A 20,940-nucleotide genomic window follows, 5' to 3' on the forward strand; every position below is an offset into this window, starting at 1 on the left:
GAAATATGAAACTAAGGACGAGCTTTGTCATGTTGTGGTCATATGTAAAGCTATGTTTATTATCTCTAGCCTTTAGTTTCATATTTCTGCTTATAATATCTTTATGAACACTGATGTCACAACAGCACTATGCATACTTTCTGACCCTTAACTACACTGAGTTTCATATTTCTGCTAAAAGCATCTTAATGAATACATATGACAAAGTTATATTTATCTCTTGCCATTAGTTTCATACTTCTGTTTATAATATCTTTATGAACATAGGGCATGTCACGACGGCGCTATGCATATTTTCTGACCCTTACCTGCACTGAATTTCATATTTCTGCTCATAGCATCTTTACATATACACGTATGACCATGTCATGACAAAGCTCTCGCCCTTAGTTTCATATTTCTGCTTATAACATCTTTATGAACACCTATGACATGTCACAACATCTTTATGAAATGTCATGGTCACATGTATTCATAAAGATGCTATAAGCAGAAATTATATTCAGTGTGGTTAAGGGTCAGAAAATATGCATAGCGCTATCGTGATGTCATGGATGTTCATAAAGATGTTATAAGCTATATTTATCTTTAAAGATAAGCAGAAATATGAAAGTTAGGGTGACAGATAAACAGCTTTGTCAGGACATGATCATATGTATTTATTAAGATGTTACAAGCAGAAATATGAAAGTGTGGTTAAGGGTCAAAGTATGCATAGCACTGTTGTGACAAGTGTTCATAAAGATGCTATAAGCAGAAATATGAAACTAAGGGCGATAGATAATAAGCATAGCTTTGTCATGTCATGGTCATATGTATTCATAAAGATGTTAAGCAGAAATATGAAATCAAATGTAGTTAAGGGTCAGAAAGTATGTATAGTGCTGTTGTGACATGTCATAGATGTTCATAACATTTTTAGGTAACATCCTAAAAAATACGTGTCTTAAGAAACGAACTTAAAGAATAGTTATAATAATTAGACATAATGAACTTTCACTACATATGGTTATATGCATTCGTAAAGATGCTATAAGCAGAAATTATATAGTTCAGTGTGGTTAAGGGTCAGAAAGTATGCATAGCGCTGTCGTGACACATCATAGATGTTCATAAAGATGTTATAAGCAGAAATATGAACCTAAGGGTGAGAGATAAGAAACATAGCTTTGTCATGTTGTAGTCATATGTAAAGCTATATTTATTATCTCTCGCTCTTAGTTTCATATTTCTGCTTATAAAATCTTTATGAACACCCATGACATGTCACATCTTTTATGAATGTCATGGTTATATGCATTTGTAAAGATGCTATAAGCAGAAATTATATAGTTCAGTGTGGTTAAGGGTCAGAAAGTATGTATAGCTCTGTTGTGACATGTCATAGATGTTCATAAAGATGTTATAAGCAGAAATATGAACCTAAGGGCGAGAGATAATAAACACAGCTTTATGTCATGGTCATATGTAAAGCTATATTTATTATCTCTCGCCCTTAGTTTCATATTTCTGCTTATAACATCTTTATGAACACCCATGACATGTCACAACATCTTTATGAATGTCATGGTTATATGCTTTCGTAAAGATGCTATAAGCAGAAATTATATAGTTCAGTGTGGTTAAGGGTCAGAAAGTATGCATAGTGCTGTCATGACATGTCATAGATGTTCATAAAGATGTTATAAGCAGAAATATGAACCTAAGGGTGAGATATAATAAACATAGCTTTGTCATGGCATGGTCATATGTAAAGCTATATTTATTATCTCTCGCTCTTAGTTTCATATTTCTGCTTATAAAATCTTTATGAACACCCATGACCATATGATACGATGCTGCCAGGACAGAGTTGTGTAGATTTTCTCTAACCCTTAATCAAAGCGGCTTATTTTATGAACCCTTATGACGCGGTTGTTACAGAGCTGTTACCTTTCAGTAGCCTGAGTTTCATATTTCTACTTGTACGTATTCATAAAAATATATCAGTGTTCTGATGCTGTTATGTCGATAGAGTTGTGTATATTTGGACTCCTCTTGCCTGTTCCAGTCCGCCACATAAATGTCTCTGGAAGTGAAAGTCAGGGAGCAGAAACAGCCTTTTAACGTCTGAAACCTTCTGAACACTGCTGTGGACTATAGTTTTACCAAACAGTCACATGTGACTATGCGCTAAGAGGCGCTACCTGTCGCTCTGACGATACACCACTATTACACACTTTACTGAAATGCATTATTAAGTGTTTATAAACGTCTCTATTCAGGTTTCTGATCGATTCTGAAATGGTGTTTCGATTCTTCATGTATGTGAAAGATAAAGTTTGACAGTGAAACAGCACTTCAGTTATACTAACACACACACACACACACAGAAGCCCAGCGTGCTAAGCTCCATGTCCTGTAGCTGATTAAGGGAATCTGAGGATTAGTGCTGATCAAACATGGCCGACAATCCGTACCCGACCAGCTCGCTCATCTCCCAGGCGTCTCTGCCTCACTGTCAGAGTTAGTGTTTAATCTCCTCCAGGTTATAATCAGTGTCCTCTGAAGCCTGCGTCTTTTTATTCAGCGTCCATCTTCTCGCTGTCGGATTTGGTCTCACGGCGCTGTGGGGCATCTGAACTCAGACTGGAACTGTTTCTAGTGTCAATCCTCCAGAGACCCAGTGATGGACGCTTGATGTTCCTGCCTCCCGCTGTAGCTTCACTTCATCCTGTTCTCTCACAGGACTCAGTCTTCCCTTTAGGCTTCTGTAACACACACACACACTTCTTATGAGCTCAAGATGGTCCAGAGCAGCAAAGTAACAGTGGTAACACACTGCATCAAATCACACAGATACAAGTCAAGAGCTTCAGTTAATGTTCACAATGTTCACATGTCAGAATGAGAAAAAACTGTGGTCTCAAAGTGAAGTGTGACTTTCTTTCACTGTCGCATGGGTGTTGGTTTGAGCCAGATGGGCTGGGGTTTTTTTTTTTGAGTATTTCAGAAACTGCTGATCTCCTGGGGTTTTCACACACAACACTCGCTAGAGTTTACATAGAATAGTGCCAAAAACAAAAAACTTCGAGTTGAGTGAGTGAGAGACAATTCTGTGGGTGGAAACAAAACAAACGCCTTGTTGATAACAGACGGCCAGAGGAACATGGCCAGGTCAGAAGGATATAATAACTCATATAATCACTCTTTACAGCCGTGGTGAGCAGAAAAGCATCTCAGCATGCAACAGAAAACAGAACACCACATTGGGTTCCACTCCTGCAGCCAAGAACAGGAATCTTACACTCAAGAACAAGTTCCTATTAAAGTGGCCAGCGAGTGTAGTTTTTATTTTGTCGATTATTGCTACATGGCTTATCAAAAACCGTAAAGAGAAAAGACACGCCCACTTTTTCCTTTTCCATGTGGTCAAAATTGTGCATAATTGTAACACTTTATCCCCTTTATAATTGAATCTGATGGACCGTCACCATTCCGACATATTTTGTTGTTCAAAACTGATCACGAGCATTTGATAAACAAACATTTTGTTCATAACACTACATTACACCTACATAACCATTAATAAAGGCTTTTTCCAGCATGTGTCTGGAGTGTTTACAGACTTAATACGTATATATTCAGGTGACCTGACGTCATGTCAGTGTGTAATAACACGGCTCGGACCAGTATGTTATCTCTGTGCCTAAAGTGAATTCGAGCTCTGGTGTTCATAAGGCTGCATGACACCTACAGTTGTGGTCAGAAGTTTACAGACAGTGACATGAATGTCATCTTGGATATGAATCCTCTTTCTCAGATCTGCACTGAGCTCCTTGGACTTTCCCATTTTACTGTATGTTGGTTAATCCAATGAGTGCTGTACCACTGGAACACTGTACCAGCTGGTGGTGGTGGTAGGATCATCATGCTCTGGGGATGTTTTGCTGCCAGTGGAACTGGTTCACTGCACAAAGTGGATGGAATAATGAAGAAGGAGGACTACCTCAGAATCCTTCAGTATAAACCATCAGAAACTTGAACATGACTTGGGAGTTACAACAGGACAATGAACCCAAACACGCATCAGAGCTGGTTGTGGAGGATAAAGCAGGCGAACATTACGCTTAAAACAAGTCCTGACTTCAACCCTATTGAAAATATATGGACTGTGCTTCTAAATTGAGTCCATGCCAAGAAAAAGAACAAATTTAATTGAACTCTACCAGGAAGCATCGTGAAATATCCAACGAGAATTCTGCCAGAAGCTTCTCATCTCATCATCTCTAGCTGCTTTATCCTGTTCTACAGGGTCGCAGGCAAGCTGGAGCCTATCCCAGCTGACTACGGGCGAAAGGCGGGGTACACCCTGGACAAGTCGCCAGGTCATCACAGGGCTGACACATAGACACAGACAACCATTCACACTCACATTCGCACCTACGCTCAATTTAGAGTCACCAGTTAACCTAACCTGCATGTCTTTGGACTGTGGGGGAAACCGGAGCACCCGGAGGAAACCCACACGGACACGGGGAGAACATGCAAACTCCGCACAGAAAGGCCCTCGCCGGCCCCGGGGCTCGAACCCGGACCTTCTTGCTGTGAGGCGACAGCGCTAACCACTACACCACCGTGCCGCCCTGCCAGAAGCTTGTTCATGGTAAACAAAAATGTTTGGTCAAGGTGAATCTTGCGAAGAGAGATTTTACCCAAATATTGGGTGTGCTGTATGTATAATTTTGACCCTGTGTTGATTTCAGAAAACCCAAAGAAAAGTAAATCTTGTGCGCCAAATTCTAGTTTTTTTTTTTTATTATTTAAGATGTATCCTGGACAATCATTCTGCCACAGAAAAAGAACAGTTCAAAGAAATGACTGAAAGCCCAGATACTGCCATGACATCCATATCACTGTATGTACACTTCTGACCACAACTGTATATTGGAACATCATGACACTGCACCAACAGGGTTTTGGTGTATTTTATTTCCTCTTCCCATTATTTAATGTACATTTCATAGAAATGTGTTTGTTTAAAAGATTATGAACCCCTATGGCCCTGTTATGACGCGGTAATAAGAGTTACGTTGGCCTACATTTCCTCTGGCTCTTCAGTAGTCAGTCCGAGTTGTGTTCTTTCCATCTGAAACACGAGCGCTCTGAATCCAGCAGCATGTGAAATAAAATACGGCTGCACAGAGCTCATATTAATCATGTCACCGGTCATAAAAATGGATACAGTCATGAAATATTAGATTAAAGGAAGCACAGAGGGTCCAGAACAGCGGTACTGGTTCACATTGGACCGGTTTACAACCAACCAGGTCCAACAACAAAGAGACTAAATTTATTATGAGCAGATTAAATGTAGTATTCCTCCATCACGCCGTGTTCCGAGTCCCTGATAGCTTTCAAACTTATTGCTGCTTTACATGTCACATGTACGATGTTAAAGTATTTCCAGATGTGCCGTTAGAACCGTGGTGTTTGAATTAAATGCTTGGGCTTGGGCAGAAAGAACAAAACCTCAAAGGCACAAGTTCATAAAACTTTACTTTTTTTTTTTTTTTTTAATGGTTTGGCCACACTTGCGTTTTTAGTCCATGAACTCGGTTATAAACATCATGCTGGATTTATGTGCTTTTGTTGCAAGACATTGATCCATTTATACATTTTGGTTTACCTCATGTGGGTTTTCTTCCTTTGTCTTCATTCCAAGACGACTGATCTGATGGGTGACTCATTTCAGCTCTTTAAACTGAGCCATTAAAAAGGAATCGACTCCCAAATGACTCACTACCATTTTTTCCCCTCTCAAACCCTGTGGCTCTTCAATTAAACTGTTGGTTTTTCTTTTTAATCTAATTTTAGATTCAATTTCATTCCTGCACTCATTTGCATCTCTTCATATTGATACCATCGAGTTAAAACCCTCGTGGGGGTTCATAGAGCACGAAAAGGGTTTTTTTTTAACCTGGTATTTCAAGTTTTAAAATGAATATTATGAATATCTGCACGGTCATGAAGCAACACTGACAGCAAAGTCTGAAAATCTGAGACCAACCTGGAATATTTTTATTTATTTTAGACTGTAAAGTGAAGTGAAAAAAACATGATGGCGTATTCAGGCCACTGTAGGTAAAAGGAGGAAAAAAGTTGTACACTTACAAGAAAAAACTCAGATATTTTCAGAGATTATAAAGTCATAAATTTGAGACGAAACAAAATTCAGAAATTCCAAGATTAAGAAATACAAACTTATGAGTAGTCAACTCAGAACTTGTGAAAAAACTCACAAACGTACACAAATTTTTTGGTCCCAAAAGCCTCTTAACGTCAAGAGCATCTTAACTAGGAGACAGAGGCTACATCCACACGACAACGGCAACGAGATTTTATTAAAAAAAATATCGCGTCCACATGGGCAACGGATCAATAAAATATCAGGTACATATGGCAACGCAACGCTTGCTGAAAACGATGCAATACACATGCCACACCTCTACATGCGCTGTAAGACGGTCCCATCGGAGACACCAGAACAATAGAAGAAGTAGGACGCATGCGCATAAACCCCTTCTTCTACCCGGCGTGAAGCACTCACAGGAACAAGCACACAACAACAAGAAGAAGATGGCTGCGACTACGCGAGGAAATCGTGCCTTCTGTGTGTACAAATTAGTTTTATTAGTGTGCATAGTTTTACAGTGGTGCTTGAAAGTTTGTGAACCCATTAGAATTTTCTAGATTTCTGCATAAATATGACCTAAAACGTCATCAGATTTTGCCACAAGTCCTAAAAGTAGATAAAGAGAACTCAGTTAAACAAATGAGACAAAAATAATATACTTGGTCATTTATTTATTGAGGAAAATGATCCAATATTGCATATCTGTGAGTGGCAAAAGTATGTGAACCTTTGATTTCAGTATCTGGTGTGACCCCCTTGTGCAGCAATAACTGCAACTAAACGTTTCCGGTAACCGTTGATCAGTCCTGCACACCGGCTTGGAGGAATTTTAGCCCATTCCTCCATACAGAACAGCTTCAACTCTGGGATGTTGGTGGGTTTCCTCACATGAACTGCTCGCTTCAGGTCCTTCCACAACATTTCGATGGATTAAGGTCAGGATTTTGACTTGGCCATTCCAAAACATTAACTTTATTCTTCTTTAATCATTCTTTGTTAGAACGACTTGTGTGCTTAGGGTCGTTGTCTTGCTGCATGACCCACCTTCTCTTGAGATTCAGTTCATGGACAGATGGCCTGACATTTTCCTTTAGAATTCGCTGGTATAATTCAGAATTCATTGTTCCATCAATGATGGCAAGCCGTCCTGGTCCAGATGCAGCAAAACAGGCCCAAACCATGATACTACCACCACCATGTTTCACAGATGGGATAAGGTTCTTATGCTGGAATGCACTGTTTTCCTTTCTCCAAACATAACGCTTCTCATTTAAACCAAAAAGGTCTATTTTGATCTCATCCATCCCAAAACATTTTTCCAATAGCCTTCTGGCTTGTCCACATGATCTTTAGCAAACTGCAGACGAGCAGCAATGTTCTTTTTGGAGAGCAGTGGCTTACTCCTTGCAACCCTGCCATGCACACCATTGTTGTTCAGTGTTCTCCTGATGGTGGACTCAGGAACATTAACATTAGCCAATGAGAGAGAGGCCTTCAGTTGCTTAGAAGTTACCCTGGGGTCCTTTGTGACCTCGCCAACTATTACACGCCTTGCTCTTGGGATGATCTTTGTTGGTCAACCAATCCTGAGGACGGTAACAATGGTCTTGAATTTCCTCCATTTGTATACAATCTGTCTGACTGTGGATTGGTGGAGTCCAAACTCTTTAGAGATGGTTTTGTAACCTTTTCCAGCCTGATGAGCATCAACAACACTTTTTCTGAGGTCCTCAGGAATCTCCTTTGTTCGTGCCATGATACACTTCCACAAACATGTGTTGTGAAGATCAGACTTTGATAGATCCCTGTTCTTTAAATAAAACAGGGTGCCCACTCACACCTGATTGTCATCCCATTGATTGAAAACACCTGACTCTAATTTCACCTTCAAATTAACTGCAAATCCTAGAGGTTCACATACTTTTGCCACTCACAGATATGTAATATTGGATCATTTTCCTCAATAAATAAATGACCAAGTATAATATTTTTGTCTCATTTGTTTAACTGGGTTCTCTTTATCTACTTTTAGGACTTGTGTGAAAATCTGATGATGTTTTAGGTAATATTTATGTGGAAATATCGAAAATTCTAAAGGGTTCACAAACTTTCAAGCACCACTGTATATAACTTAATTTTCTTATTGTGTGTGAACATTTTGAAAAGCATTTTTATATAATTTATATAACTTTTTATATTGTGTGTGAACATTTTAAAAAGCAGTCTTATCCAATAAAAAAAAGAAATTCAAGAAATGGTTCAGTTACTTGTTTATTTAAAAGAAAAGCTGTATACAAAAGTGAATGCAATGCAGTGGTTCATACAAAACAGCGAGAGTGCTGCTTGTTCTAGTCATGTGGTTGTGACGTCATCGTAAACAAATCCGTTCTACTCATCCAGACGACTTCGCAACGGCGCCGTTGCCAGATTTTTCCACTCTGGAACCCATTCTCAAAAAATATCGTTTTGGGGCACCCAAAACGCCGGTGTCGTGTGGACGCCAGGCCGAAACGATAAACAATTTTATCAGATTCACCTGAATCCGTTGCCGTGTGGACAGGGCCAGAGTGTGTTTGTTGTGCTGCTCGCCCAACCATTTAACAATGATCTTTGTGCTATGATGCTTTTGGGAAACTCAGGCCAGATCACTTCACTTTGCAAGAAAGGATCAACATCATCACATCAAAGACACCAGGCCTGAGCCAAGAGTTGTAGGAAATACAGTACTTCCTCCTCAATCACACAAAATAGAGGATGCTACACTATGGTGCGAAGATATGAAGTTTCTCTTTGAGTGGTGAATGTACAGTATATATCACGAGTGAGTGAAGTGAACGAGTGAAAATATTTTCAACACGAGAAAATAAACTTCATATCTTTGCACCACTGTGTAATGTTCTTTATATTATTTGGACACATCCACAAAAAATATATCTACGCAATTTCATGAAAAGAATTTTAATTTTGAACTGCTTCACCATTTTGACAACGCAGCGGAAAAACACTGGGAGTGACGTCATCGGAGTGAAATATTGGGAATTATTATACATCCAGGACACTTTTTCCATGAAATAAAAACACGTGTTCTATTCCCTTCTAGCGGGTTTCATTCATTTGGTTTGATAGCATGCAATATTGTTAGCATATCGCTTATCCTACGTGTATTACATCACTCTACCCAACGGAGAATAAGCGTTGAATATGGTTTACAATATTGCATGGTTGATACCAACCATGACAATACGCCAACAGTAGATTAATTATTCGTCAAATCTGTTATTGTGATATCGGAGTGAATCTCTCACTCGTTTTTAAAAAAAAATAAATATGATTAAAATCCATAAAATTCTGTTAGTTTTTAATTTTTTTAAAATACATGCCGTGTGGTTGCTAGTTTGAGGTTAGCATGTGGAGTTAAAGGCACAAAATGGTGGGAAATGTCAACTCTGTTATCGTCGATTCTGTTGACAGATTGCCCGGTTTAATGATAACAGAGTTGACAATGACTCGCCGAGTCGACACTTGAAACGTACCCGCGATTATAGAATGGGCCGTAAATAAATTTGTGCTGTTTTTCAGTCGAGTTATTACTGATGATATAATTTGCAAAGAAAAATTTTTTGTATTAAATTTGAAAAAAAAAAAGCAAAATAGAAGCGTTTTCAATCGAGCTTTCGGACTTTTTTAGACGTCACATGTACCGCTTTTTCTCACTAGAACTGGCTCTGTAACACGGTGCCAAATATCTTAGATGTTTAGTTAATGTTGTTTTTCAGTCACAGTTATTATTCCTGTCACTAGACAATCATGAAAATAACAACGCTGGTAATTATTGAAATTGTCCTCATTTCCAAATAAATGCACCTCTTTAGAAATGTGATTCGGCTCAAAGAGTCGCAAACATGACGACATTCAGAAAACAGTGTTTCTGTACGTTCTGCCGTTTTGCAATTGACGATTAAGGTGGTGTTTACATTAGACCGTGTCAGCGGATCATCAGATTAACGTTTTTAAAACGATTCGCGTGCACATAGCAACGCCAATACACGATTCGCGTGCACACAGCAACGCCAATACACGGATACGCTAATCACATGACTAATTAGACGGCACGTCACATGATCCTAGTGCATATCGGGCATGCGCAAGTCACTCACCACTTGCAAGTGGAAGGATGGCAAGCGAACACCTTCTCCAGCAGATAAACACACCTGGCTGTGATGTTCATGTTCTCACTGAGTTTAAGCGCCTGAAGGAGGTAAATAAGTTGAAATGTGTAAATAAACCTCAGTGCGGCTCAGCGCTTCCTCCTGCGCTCCAAATCACTCCGCCCTGAACAGCGACTGCCCTCTGGAGGGTGCGCACTCCGGCCCTGCGCAGCTCACAGAGCGCGCGAGTGAAGCGCACGAGCAGTGATTCGGGACTGAGCCGCTGTGCGTCGTTTCCTGTAGTCCGCGCCGTTTTTCAGCAGTCGCGTCACATGACCAACGTGGCATGACCAACGCCAGCGAATCAGGAAGGTGGATGTCACAGTGACGTCGTCCAATGACGACGTCAGCTAGAGCTCAGCACTGCGTTTCCTCGTTCCTCAATGTTTACACAGCACCGGATCAGATACGAACTGGGTTGAATACGTGGGCCCTGGCAGATTCAAGTTGTTCCGCCTGTGGAGTCGTTTCCCGGCGTTTTAATGTGCACGGACAGTGCATCCGCGACGAAAACGAGACGGATACGGTCTAATGTAAACACCACCTAAAGCTTCGGGGTTTTGTTCAGTTTACTGACTTGCGAAAGTGGATTCGAAACCATGTTTTCAGTCGCTGTTTCCGTGTCAAGCAAAAGTGTCTCTTGCTCTGAAAATGCTATGTTTTAGCAGCTATGGGTATTTTTCGCACACAAAAAAAAAGTCATGATGAAGTTTCTTTTAAGAAGATGTTTATTATGATGTAACGTTTACGTAAGGAGTCTCCAGCGTCAGAGCTGTTAAAGCCGTAACATGAAGATATCGGATGTTTTCAGGACAGAGACGTTTACATTTCGCAATTTCTTTGTAACATGACAGCCGCGCTGTGGTGGGTGTGGGTTTTTTTTTGGTCTTTTCTTTTTTTTGCCACATCAATTCTTCCATCCAGGTTTGTTTTCACAGGAATAAACCCCAGGCGTGTCCCAGACTGAAATCCTGCCAGGCTGCTTTCAAACAAACCACAGGAGGGCCACGATCCATTAAAAGGAAATGCCACACAACAAGCTGCCTTATTTGTGGTTTGGAAATTTAATATATTTAACCGGATTATCATCGTGTCTATCTGCGTCGATGATGCCGATGTGAAACCGTTTCAGAGAAACTTTTTTTACTCCACAAATACAGAGAGCAGGAAGGCTACTTTCACACGGAGTGTTTTAAATGGAGTCCTACAGGAAGTGCCTGTTGTGGGGGTTTTCACTCCCAGACCAGAACGTGAGTTGGAGAAAATACAAGAAAAACAGACCAAGGACATTTTCTCCTCTCTCTTTCGCTGCATGCCAATCCTGAGACACCAGTGATCCTGACCTCTTCTCCTCCTCTGACCGGTCTGATCCATCCTCATGCCCTACTTCTAGCTGGAGTCTCATCTTATCGCTCCTGTAGAGGACGGCCCCGTACGGACAATCAAAAGACGCACTTAGAAGACGCACTTACAGTTTTGCTACGATGGTTTAGGACTACAATCACCATGATAACTTTAGGACTGCAGCTGTCATGAACAGTTTTGCGCTCAATGAACAGTTTAGAATTTCAACAAAACAGACTTCCTGTTAAACTATCATGAGTTTCCTGGTTACGCAGTTGTACTTTGTGACTCGACAGGACATTGTTATAGAAGCGAGTTATCCATTATCACGGTATCTCTTCCCACCCAGATAAGGATGGGTTCCATTTGGAGTCTGGTTCTTATCAAGGTTTCTTCCTCGTGTCGTCTGAGGGAGTTTTTCCTCACCACCGTCACCTCAGACTTGATCATTAGGGATAAAATCAGCTCATGTTCAAAGCCTTTAATTTTCTGTAAAGCTGCTTTGCGTCAATAACAAATAAATTTGATATAGCGGTGGTGAAAAAACACGAGTCTTGTTAGTGAGTGAATATGAGAGGAGAGACGACACATTTGAGAGGTTCGCTGCCACGTGATGTGACTCCACACTTTCGGTGTGACTGGTTGCGGGCTGGGCGATACGACACACACATCACATCACGTCACGATACTTCAATACTGCACATATCACAACGTACAGATTATTCACTTAAACTGTCCTCGAGTCGGAACAGCAGGGTCGGGTTTAAAAATAAACCTTTACTTTGATTTTATGTTTATCTACAAAAATTAACAGTGAAAAGGAGGATTTTTTTTTAAACAGGTTACGAGTTTAAGGAGTTAAACAGTCGGAAACGTTTTCAGATCAGCTCCTGATTCTCACGATATCTCGGAACAGTGTGTTGTGACGTCATCTACAGTCTCACAATATCGATATTATGATGATGATATTTTTAACTAATGCTTGCATTTATTTATATACACACACACACACTCACTGGCCACTTAATTAGGAACACCCAAACGTCCACCTGCTGTTTGATCTCCTGGGGTTTTCACACACAACACAGAATGGTGCGAAAAACAAAAAACATTTCATCGAGTGAGTGAGAGTTCTGTGGGTAGAAACAAAGCAAACGCCTTGTTGACTAGAGAGGGTCAGAGATCAGAAAATGGCCAGATTTGAGGTGGTTCGAGGTTTTTTTTGTTTGTTTGTTTTTGCCAGGAAGGATATAGTAACGGGCGGCACGGTGGTGTAGTGGTTAGCGCTGTCGCCTCACAGCAAGAAGGTCCTGGGTTCGAGCCCCGTGGCCGGCGAGGGCCTTTCTGTGTGGAGTTTGCATGTTCTCCCCGTGTCCGCGTGGGTTTCCTCCGGGTGCTCCGGTTTCCCCCACAGTCCAAAGACATGCAGGTTAGGTTAACTGGTGACTCTAAATTGAGCGTAGGTGTGAATGTGAGTGTGAATGGTTGTCTGTGTCTATGTGTCAGCCCTGTGATGACCTGGCGACTTGTCCAGGGTGTACCCCGCCTTTCGCCTGTGGTCAGCTGGGATAGACTCCAGCTTGCCTGCGACCCTGTAGAACGGGATAAAGTGGCTAGAGATAATGAGATGAGATGAGATGACGATATAGTAACTCATATAATCACTCGTTACAACCGTGGTGAGCAGAAAAGCATCTCAGCATGCAACAGAAAACAGAAGAACACATCAGGTTGCTCTCCTGCAGCCGAGAACAGGGACCTTAGACTCAAGAACAAGTTCGTGTTAAAGTGGCCACTGAGTGCGAATGATCGGTTACTCTGGCAACTGCGGTAAGGAGCTCCGACCACTGATTCTCACCTGCTCACAGCTGGCTCATCAGAATGTGGGACTCTGCTCCAGAGCTGTAAACTTTTATTGGCTTTAACGACCTTTAGATTGGACTCTGTCCCTATAAACATGACTTCGGTTCATTTAGTTTCTTCCCAGGAGTTTATTTTTCACTCCGACTCTTATTGTGAAGTATTTACCAAGACGAAAACGGTTCTGTTGCTTGTTTTGTGGAGTGAAGTGCAGCAGCAGCAGCAGAAGGACACAGGGTTGTACAAAAGTACATGCTGTGCAGAGCCGCAGAATGTTTTGGTCGCATTCGCATGTGGTTTTGGTGATAAATCAGCCACAAGCGAGGGAGTTGCACGAGTGAAACAGATCTGCTGCTACGCCGCATTCAGTCATGTTTGTACTGTGAGAACAACAACAACAGTCAATGAACACAGGACTTAACAACTGGTCTGTGGGTGAAGAGTTCTGTAAAAGGTCCTAAGATCGGTTTCCTCGCTACCTTTTTTCCCCAACCAAGTGTTTTCAACACCACACTGAAAACGGAGTCTAAAATCAGCTGGTTGGAAACTGTAAGATAAACGCTCGGCACTGAAGTGATAAAAGCCGTCTATCCTTTGTGCAGCGGGTGATGCCATCATCTTTAATCGCATTACAGACACAGGATACGTGCTCTTTTATTTCATGCCTCGAGTTCGAGGTGTTTTTGTTTTTTTCCCCCCTTTGTTCTTTATAACAGGGTTTTTCCTCTCGCTTCCTCTCACCGTCACCCCGGGCCTCAGGTTAACATCAGCATCCTGACTTCTTCATAAGTCATAAGAGTGGTTTAATATCTCTGAGTTAAATCTGTAATTAATAAATATGGAATTAATAAACCACTCCATGTCGTGGTGTTGTTGTGTGAGAGATGAAGCAGAGTTAATGTTCCTACTGTATCCTCAAATCGAACAGCGTAAAGTGTCAAAGCATCAAAGTGTTCTACACCACCGTGATTATGACAACTCGTACTTTCTATCCCTTTATAGTTACACAGTCAACGTCGTGGAACGTCTACGTATGAAACAACGTATCAGCGGCGATAAACAGTCACCAGTTTGTCTTCTCTTGAAATTAATCAAACAAAAAAACATCCACCTCCTTTTAGAGAAAGCTAAAACAATTAGACACCTTTTTTAATTTCCGCTTACGTTCAGCATCCACCGTACGCGAATGATCCGTTACCATAGCACCGATTCCTCAGTGTCGTAACAATCTGGAATCTGATTGGTCATCAGGTGTTGATTAATCTTCTATAACACCAGCTCTGAGACTTGTAGTAGTAGTGCAATTATTCATTCATTCATTCATTCATTCATTCATTATCTCTAGCCGCTTTATCCTTCTACAGGGTCGCAGGCAAGCTGGATCCTATCCCAGCTGACTACGGGCGAAAGGCGGGGTACACCCTGGACAAGTCGCCAGGTCATCACAGGGCTGACACATAGACACAGACAACCATTCACACTCACATTCACACCTACGCTCAATTTAGAGTCACCAGTTAACCTAACCTGCATGTCTTTGGACTGTGGGGGAAACCGGAGCACCCGGAGGAAACCCACGCGGACACGGGGAGAACATGCAAACTCCGCAGAGAAAGGCCCTCGCCGGCCCCGGGGCTCGAACCCAGGACCTTCTTGCTGTGAGGCGACAGCGCTAACCACTACACCACCGTGCCGCCCGTAGTGCAATTACGATATATAATTCTAATACGTTATCGTTTCCATAGTAACAACGACTACAGAATATGCTTCACGTAAACAGAAAAACAAAGCATGTAATCATTGATACGGGGGATGTTTTCTTCAAATAAACAGACATCTATTCATCGTTTATGGAAGGAGTCTCCGGGACCAGAGGTAAAGCTGTAACTTTACAATTTTTTGGTTTCTTAGCAACAAGACAAGGTGTGTTTTTCTTTTTTACAAACTTTAAGAGAAAAAAGAGGCAGGTTGGTGAGCTGCTATAACTCAACTCAACCTGTCTGTGGACGTTCCATACCGTTTAAAGGTAGCTATAAATGGATAAAAACTATGTTGTGTTGTTTTTACTGGATTAAAAAGTGTAATCGATGACACGCTGATCTCAAAGACTTTTGAGACATGTTGGAACAGGAAAATGAGAACTTCAGTGGTAACGGTGGCTGCGCTTCATTACGCCACTGTGTTGTTGATTGATTGTTTGATTGATTGATTGATTGATTGATTGATTGATTGATTGTTTTGCTGTTTAACAGCACGATTTCTGAGATATTATTCTCGTTTTGAATGACGCGTGAACCCTGGAATCACCCAAGTGATGAAGCTCTCTTACTGTAGCTCTGCTCCAGGTTCCTCTTTTCGTATCCCAGGTGGCGCATGACCTCGCTGCAGTACGCCTCGACCTGGCCCACCTGCTCCACGCTCAGCCTCTCTCTCCAGGCGAATATGGCTTCCTTGGCGTCCCTTGACGAGATCAGGAAGGGCCGGTCTGAGGAGTATCCCTGTCCTTGCGTCATGTTCATGACAAACTTCTCCAGCTCTGGAGATGAGCTCAGGTTGGCGAAGCGGTAGAGTCGGTGCAGCTCGCTGACCGGATGCAGCACCAGGTCCTCGTAGCGGATCTGCAGGTAGTTCCGCTTGAGCCACATTGGCGCACCGTTGACCAGGAGCATGTCACGGAGCCAGTTGTCGCAGATGAGCTCCATGGCACCGGAGACGTAGTTCTCGGCCCGGTTCACCCTGTTCCCGGGTGCGAGCAGCCGCTTGTACTTGTCGTTCTGCTTCTGGCTCCGGAGAACCTGGATGCTTTCGCGCACCAGTGCCAGCTTGGACTTGAGCCTGGAGTTGTGCACGGCTCGGGGATCCCTGAACAGCTGGATGATTTGTAAGTTCAGTGTCGGATCTTGCACCAGAGGCACCAGCACTCCCAGGTCTAACACTCTGACGTCCTTGATGACCACCACGGGGTACTTCTTGCACTCCCTTTCCAGCTCTCGGAGATCTCTGGGTGCGCACTTGGCGCACACGTCTCCTTGGACGAGTCCCACTTGGTGCTTCTTGTACGCCGCGCACAGGGGCTGCGAGCAGATCACCTTGTTGGTCTTCCAGCCGAAGATGAACGAGGTGCTGATGTTGGCTGAGCTGGAGTACAGCCTGAGCACGGAGAAGTCGCAGCGGAACAGAGAGTTCATCATGTCCCGCACTGCGCCCTGGAGACTCCCCGCGTCGCCCGGGTACAGCGCCTGCCACAGGCTCCACATCGGCTCGTACAGGTAGAACACATCCGGGTGCTGGTTAAACAGCTCCCCGAGGAAGGACGAGCCCGTTCTCCAGGTGGCGTGGAGATAGATGTGCGTCTTGGTGCGGTTCGTGGTTCCTGCGCGCTGCTCCGCGTACTCGGTGCCGTTCCACAGCGCCGCGCTGCTCTCCAGATCCGGGCAGCGCTGCTGCTGCCGCCGCCGCGGCTCCCTCTGAGCTCCATCACGCACCTGAGCCCACCTGCTGTGGAGGTCCAACACGTACGGGATGAGGAGCAGGAGCACGGAATAACCCGCGATCAACAGGATATACTTCTTCTGCAGCCGCCGCTTCATCTCCTCCACATCTCCTCTCCTCTCCGCTCCGCTCCTCTCCACCACCTGCCCCAGCAAGAGCCACTCAGGGCGGGGACATGTGCACAAAAACACGCCCACAAACATCATGACGCCACCAAGAACCTCCTCGAAGCCACGCCCTCTCGAAGTGGACAAACACTAGTGTCACAGCGTCACACTCAGTAGTGAACAGAGAACAGAATCAGAGGCTTTATTACTAGTCATTGCACAGCTGTACAGCTGAATTGCTGCTCCCATGTCCGTGAATAAAATAAATACACTTCAGAATAAATTGTAAAGATATGGACCTAGAAAAAAAATTACACTTATTTATTCATTATCAGAATCAGAATCAGTTTTATTGCCAGGTATGTGAACACACGAGGAATTTGACTCCGGTTTCACTTAGCTCTCTTAGTACAAACAGATTAAAAAAAAAGCATAGACAAAAACAAAAAGCTATGTACATGGAGAAGGGTAAATATATATATAGACAAGGATTTTTTAAAATCTTATAAATATAAATATACAGGGGCGGCACAGTGGTGTAGTGGTTAGCGCTGTCGCCTCACAGCAAGAAGGTCCGGGTTCGAGCCCCGTGGCCGGCGAGGGCCTTTCTGTGTGGAGTTTGCATGTTCTCCCCGTGTCCACGTGGGTTTCCTCCGGGTGCTCCGGTTTCCCCCACAGTCCACATGCAGGTTAGGTTAACTGGTGACTCTAAATTGAGCGTAGGTGTGAATGTGAATGGTTGTCTGTGTCTATGTGTCAGCCCTGTGATGACCTGGCGACTTGTCCAGGGTGTACCCCGCCTTTCGCCCGTAGTCAGCTGGGATAGGCTCCAGCTTGCCTGCGACCCTGTAGAACAGGATAAAGCAGCTAGAGATAATGAGATGAGATGAGATAAATATACAGTGTGCACAGAATGACGGTATGAGTGTGCAGATATTTCACAGCTGATGTTACTGATATTTGAGTCCGGTTTTAGCTGTTCATCACAGAGACAGCCTGAGGGAAGAAACTGTTCTTGTGTCTGGTTGTTTTTGCATACAGTGATCTGTAGCGCCTCCCAGAGGGGAGAAGTTTAAACAGTTTGTGACCAGGGTGTGATGGGTCTGCAGAGATGTTACCTGCCCATTTCCTGACTCTGGACAGGTACAGGTCTTGGATGGAGGGCAGGCTGACACCAATAATTTTCTCTGCAGACCTTATTGTCCGTTGCAGTCTGTTCTTGTCCTGCTTGGTGACCGATCCAAACCAAACAGTGATGGAAAAGCAGAGAACAGACTGAATGATGGCAGAGTAGAATTGTGTCAGCAGCTCCTTAGGCAGGTTGAGCTTCCTGAGCTGGCGCAGAAAGTACAACCTCTGCTGAGCCTTTTTGATGATGGTGACTGTGTTGGTCTCCCACTTCAGGTCCCGGGAGATTGTGGAGCCCAGAAACCTGAAGGTTTCAACAGCAGTCACAGTGTTGTTGGTGATGGGCGGCAGGGTGGGGGGGGCTCCTCCTAAAGTCCACTGTCATCTCCACAGTTTTGAGCGTGTTCAGCTCCAGATTGTTCTGACAGCACCAACAGACCAGCCGTTCAACCTCCCGCCTGTATGCAGACTCGTCACCGTCTCGGATGAGGCCGATGACTGTTGTGTCGTCTGCAAATTTCAGGAGTTTAACAGACGGGTCTCTTGAGGTGCAGTCATTGGTGTAAAGGGAGAATAGCAGTGGGGATAGCACACACCCCTGGGGGGCACCAGTGCTGATAGTCCGGGTGCTGGATGTGATGCTCCCCAGCCTCACCTGCTGCTTCCTGTCAGTCAGGAAGTTTATAATCCACTGACAGGTGGAGGAGGGCACAGTGAGCTGGGTGAGCTTGGTGTGGAGGATGTCTGGAACAATGGTGTTGAACGCCAAACTGAAGTCCACGAACAGGATCCTGGCATACATCCCTGCAGAGTCAAGGTGTTGCAGGATGTAGTGCAGTCCCATATTGATTGCATCATCCGCTGACCTGTTTGCCCGGTAGGCAAACTGCAGGGGGTCCAGCAGGGGGTCTGTGATGTCCTTCAGGTGTGACAACACCAGTCTCTCGAAGGACTTCATGACTACAGCTGTGAGGGCTACAGGCCTGTAGTCATTCAGTCCTGTGATGGTGGTTTTCTTGGGAACCAAGATTATTGTGGAGTGTTTGAAGCATGAGGGGACTTCACACATCTCCAGGAATCTACTGAAGATCTGGGTGAAGATGGGGGCCAGCTGATCAGCACAGACCTTCAGACAGGAGGGTGGCACACCGTCTGGGCCGGGTGTCTTCCTGATCTTCTGTCTGTGAAAAAGCTGACAAACATCCTCTTCACAGACCTTGAGTGCTGGTGTGGGGTCAGAGGCAGGGGATGGCAGAATAGCAGGGGGTGTAAATGGGTCTTTAATGTCTGAGGGGGGAGAGATGTGAATGTGGCAAATCTGCAGTAGAACACATTCAACTCGTCAGCCAGTTGATGGTTCATTGCAGTGTTGGGGGATGGTCTCCTGTAGTTGGTGATGTTCTTCAGGCCTATCCACACTGACTACGTTTACATGCACATCCAAATCGAGCTGCTGTCGGTAATCGAGCTGAAGGTCCCAGCAGGGTGCCAGAGAAATCCAATCCTACACGCACACAATGAAATCGGGCTATTGTGTGAGGTGCATTGTGCACCCGAGCCACAGGTGGCGCAACACGCCCCATCGTGTTGGTACACTTCCGGTTGTCGTCATGAAGAAGAGCTATTCAAGAGTGTAAACAAAGTTATCAGTTCCGTGTTCTCCATTGCGCGTTTTTCTCCCGTCCATGAATTTTAATATATTCAACTCCTTAAGCTGAATGAGCATGAACTCTGTCTCCTTATTGCTCCAGAAGTGCACGTTTCTGCTTGCCTGTGGCAGTGGGGGCGTGGTCAAGCGCCGGTCTGTGACAGGAGGGCGGAGCCAGGGAAGGTGAGTGGCAGAATCACTTCACCTGACGGTAATTAACCTGTGTTTGTGTGTCTTCCCAGTAACCGCGCCCTATTTAAGGAGGCAGAGGGAGAGCAGAGGGGACAGCTCATCCCGGGACTAGAACACAGCGCGCGCACGTGTGTGTGTGTGTGTGTGTGTGTGTGTTTTTCTCTCAAGAATAAAAGTAGGCTGTTAAACTGAAAAGTCTGACAATAAAAAGCCTATTAGTACCAGAAGCTTTGTCCTGCCGTCCTCTGTGCTCCACCCACACTTCAGAGAGCTCTACATCGCCATTTTCTCTTCTTCGTTTGTTCCTCCTGACCTCTTCTGCTGCTCGCTACTACTGTTGTCATGCCGACCGAGGCTGTTGTGTTTCCCGCTTGTGGTCTCGTCACTCGTCACTTCCGGAAGTAGCTCGACAACTAGCTCGATAGGGTATACATGCACAAAGTAGCTCGGCAGAAATCGCATAAACTAGGTCGTGTAGCTCGATTCCGAGAAATCAAGTTCGGTTCAATTTCAGCCGAATTAAGGTGTATACATGGCATTTTGAACTTCGATTTCAGTCGAGCAACGGCAGAAATTCGATTCTCTCTATGTGCATGTAAACGTAGTGAGTGTGTTTCTGGCCTGTTTGTACAGGACTCTGTCCCCACTTCTGTAGGCCTCCTCCTTGGCCTGGCGAAGCTGCCTGAGTTTTGCAGTGAACCAGGGTTTATTGTTGTTGTATGTGCAGAAGGTCTTGGTGGGCACACACATATCCCCACAAAAACTGATGTAAGATGTCACAGTATC

At 43.9% G+C, this 20,940-nt stretch overlaps 1 protein-coding gene across 1 annotated transcript; it reads right to left on the reverse strand.

The window, feature by feature from the left end:
• Window positions 1-1,523: 1,523 nt before the first annotated feature.
• Window positions 1,524-17,218, reverse strand: chst7 (carbohydrate (N-acetylglucosamine 6-O) sulfotransferase 7). The gene is made up of 2 exons (XM_060918404.1): window positions 15,917-17,218; window positions 1,524-2,750 (listed from the first exon to the last, which is right to left on the reverse strand). Exons 1-2 carry the CDS (start codon window positions 17,175-17,177, stop codon window positions 2,743-2,745), a joined length of 1,269 nt encoding a protein of 422 aa, XP_060774387.1. The 5' UTR covers window positions 17,178-17,218; the 3' UTR covers window positions 1,524-2,742.
• Window positions 17,219-20,940: the final 3,722 nt, after the last annotated feature.

The sequence above is a fragment of the Neoarius graeffei genome, chromosome 4, assembly GCF_027579695.1.
Source record: "Neoarius graeffei isolate fNeoGra1 chromosome 4, fNeoGra1.pri, whole genome shotgun sequence".
Lineage (NCBI taxonomy): Eukaryota > Metazoa > Chordata > Actinopteri > Siluriformes > Ariidae > Neoarius > Neoarius graeffei.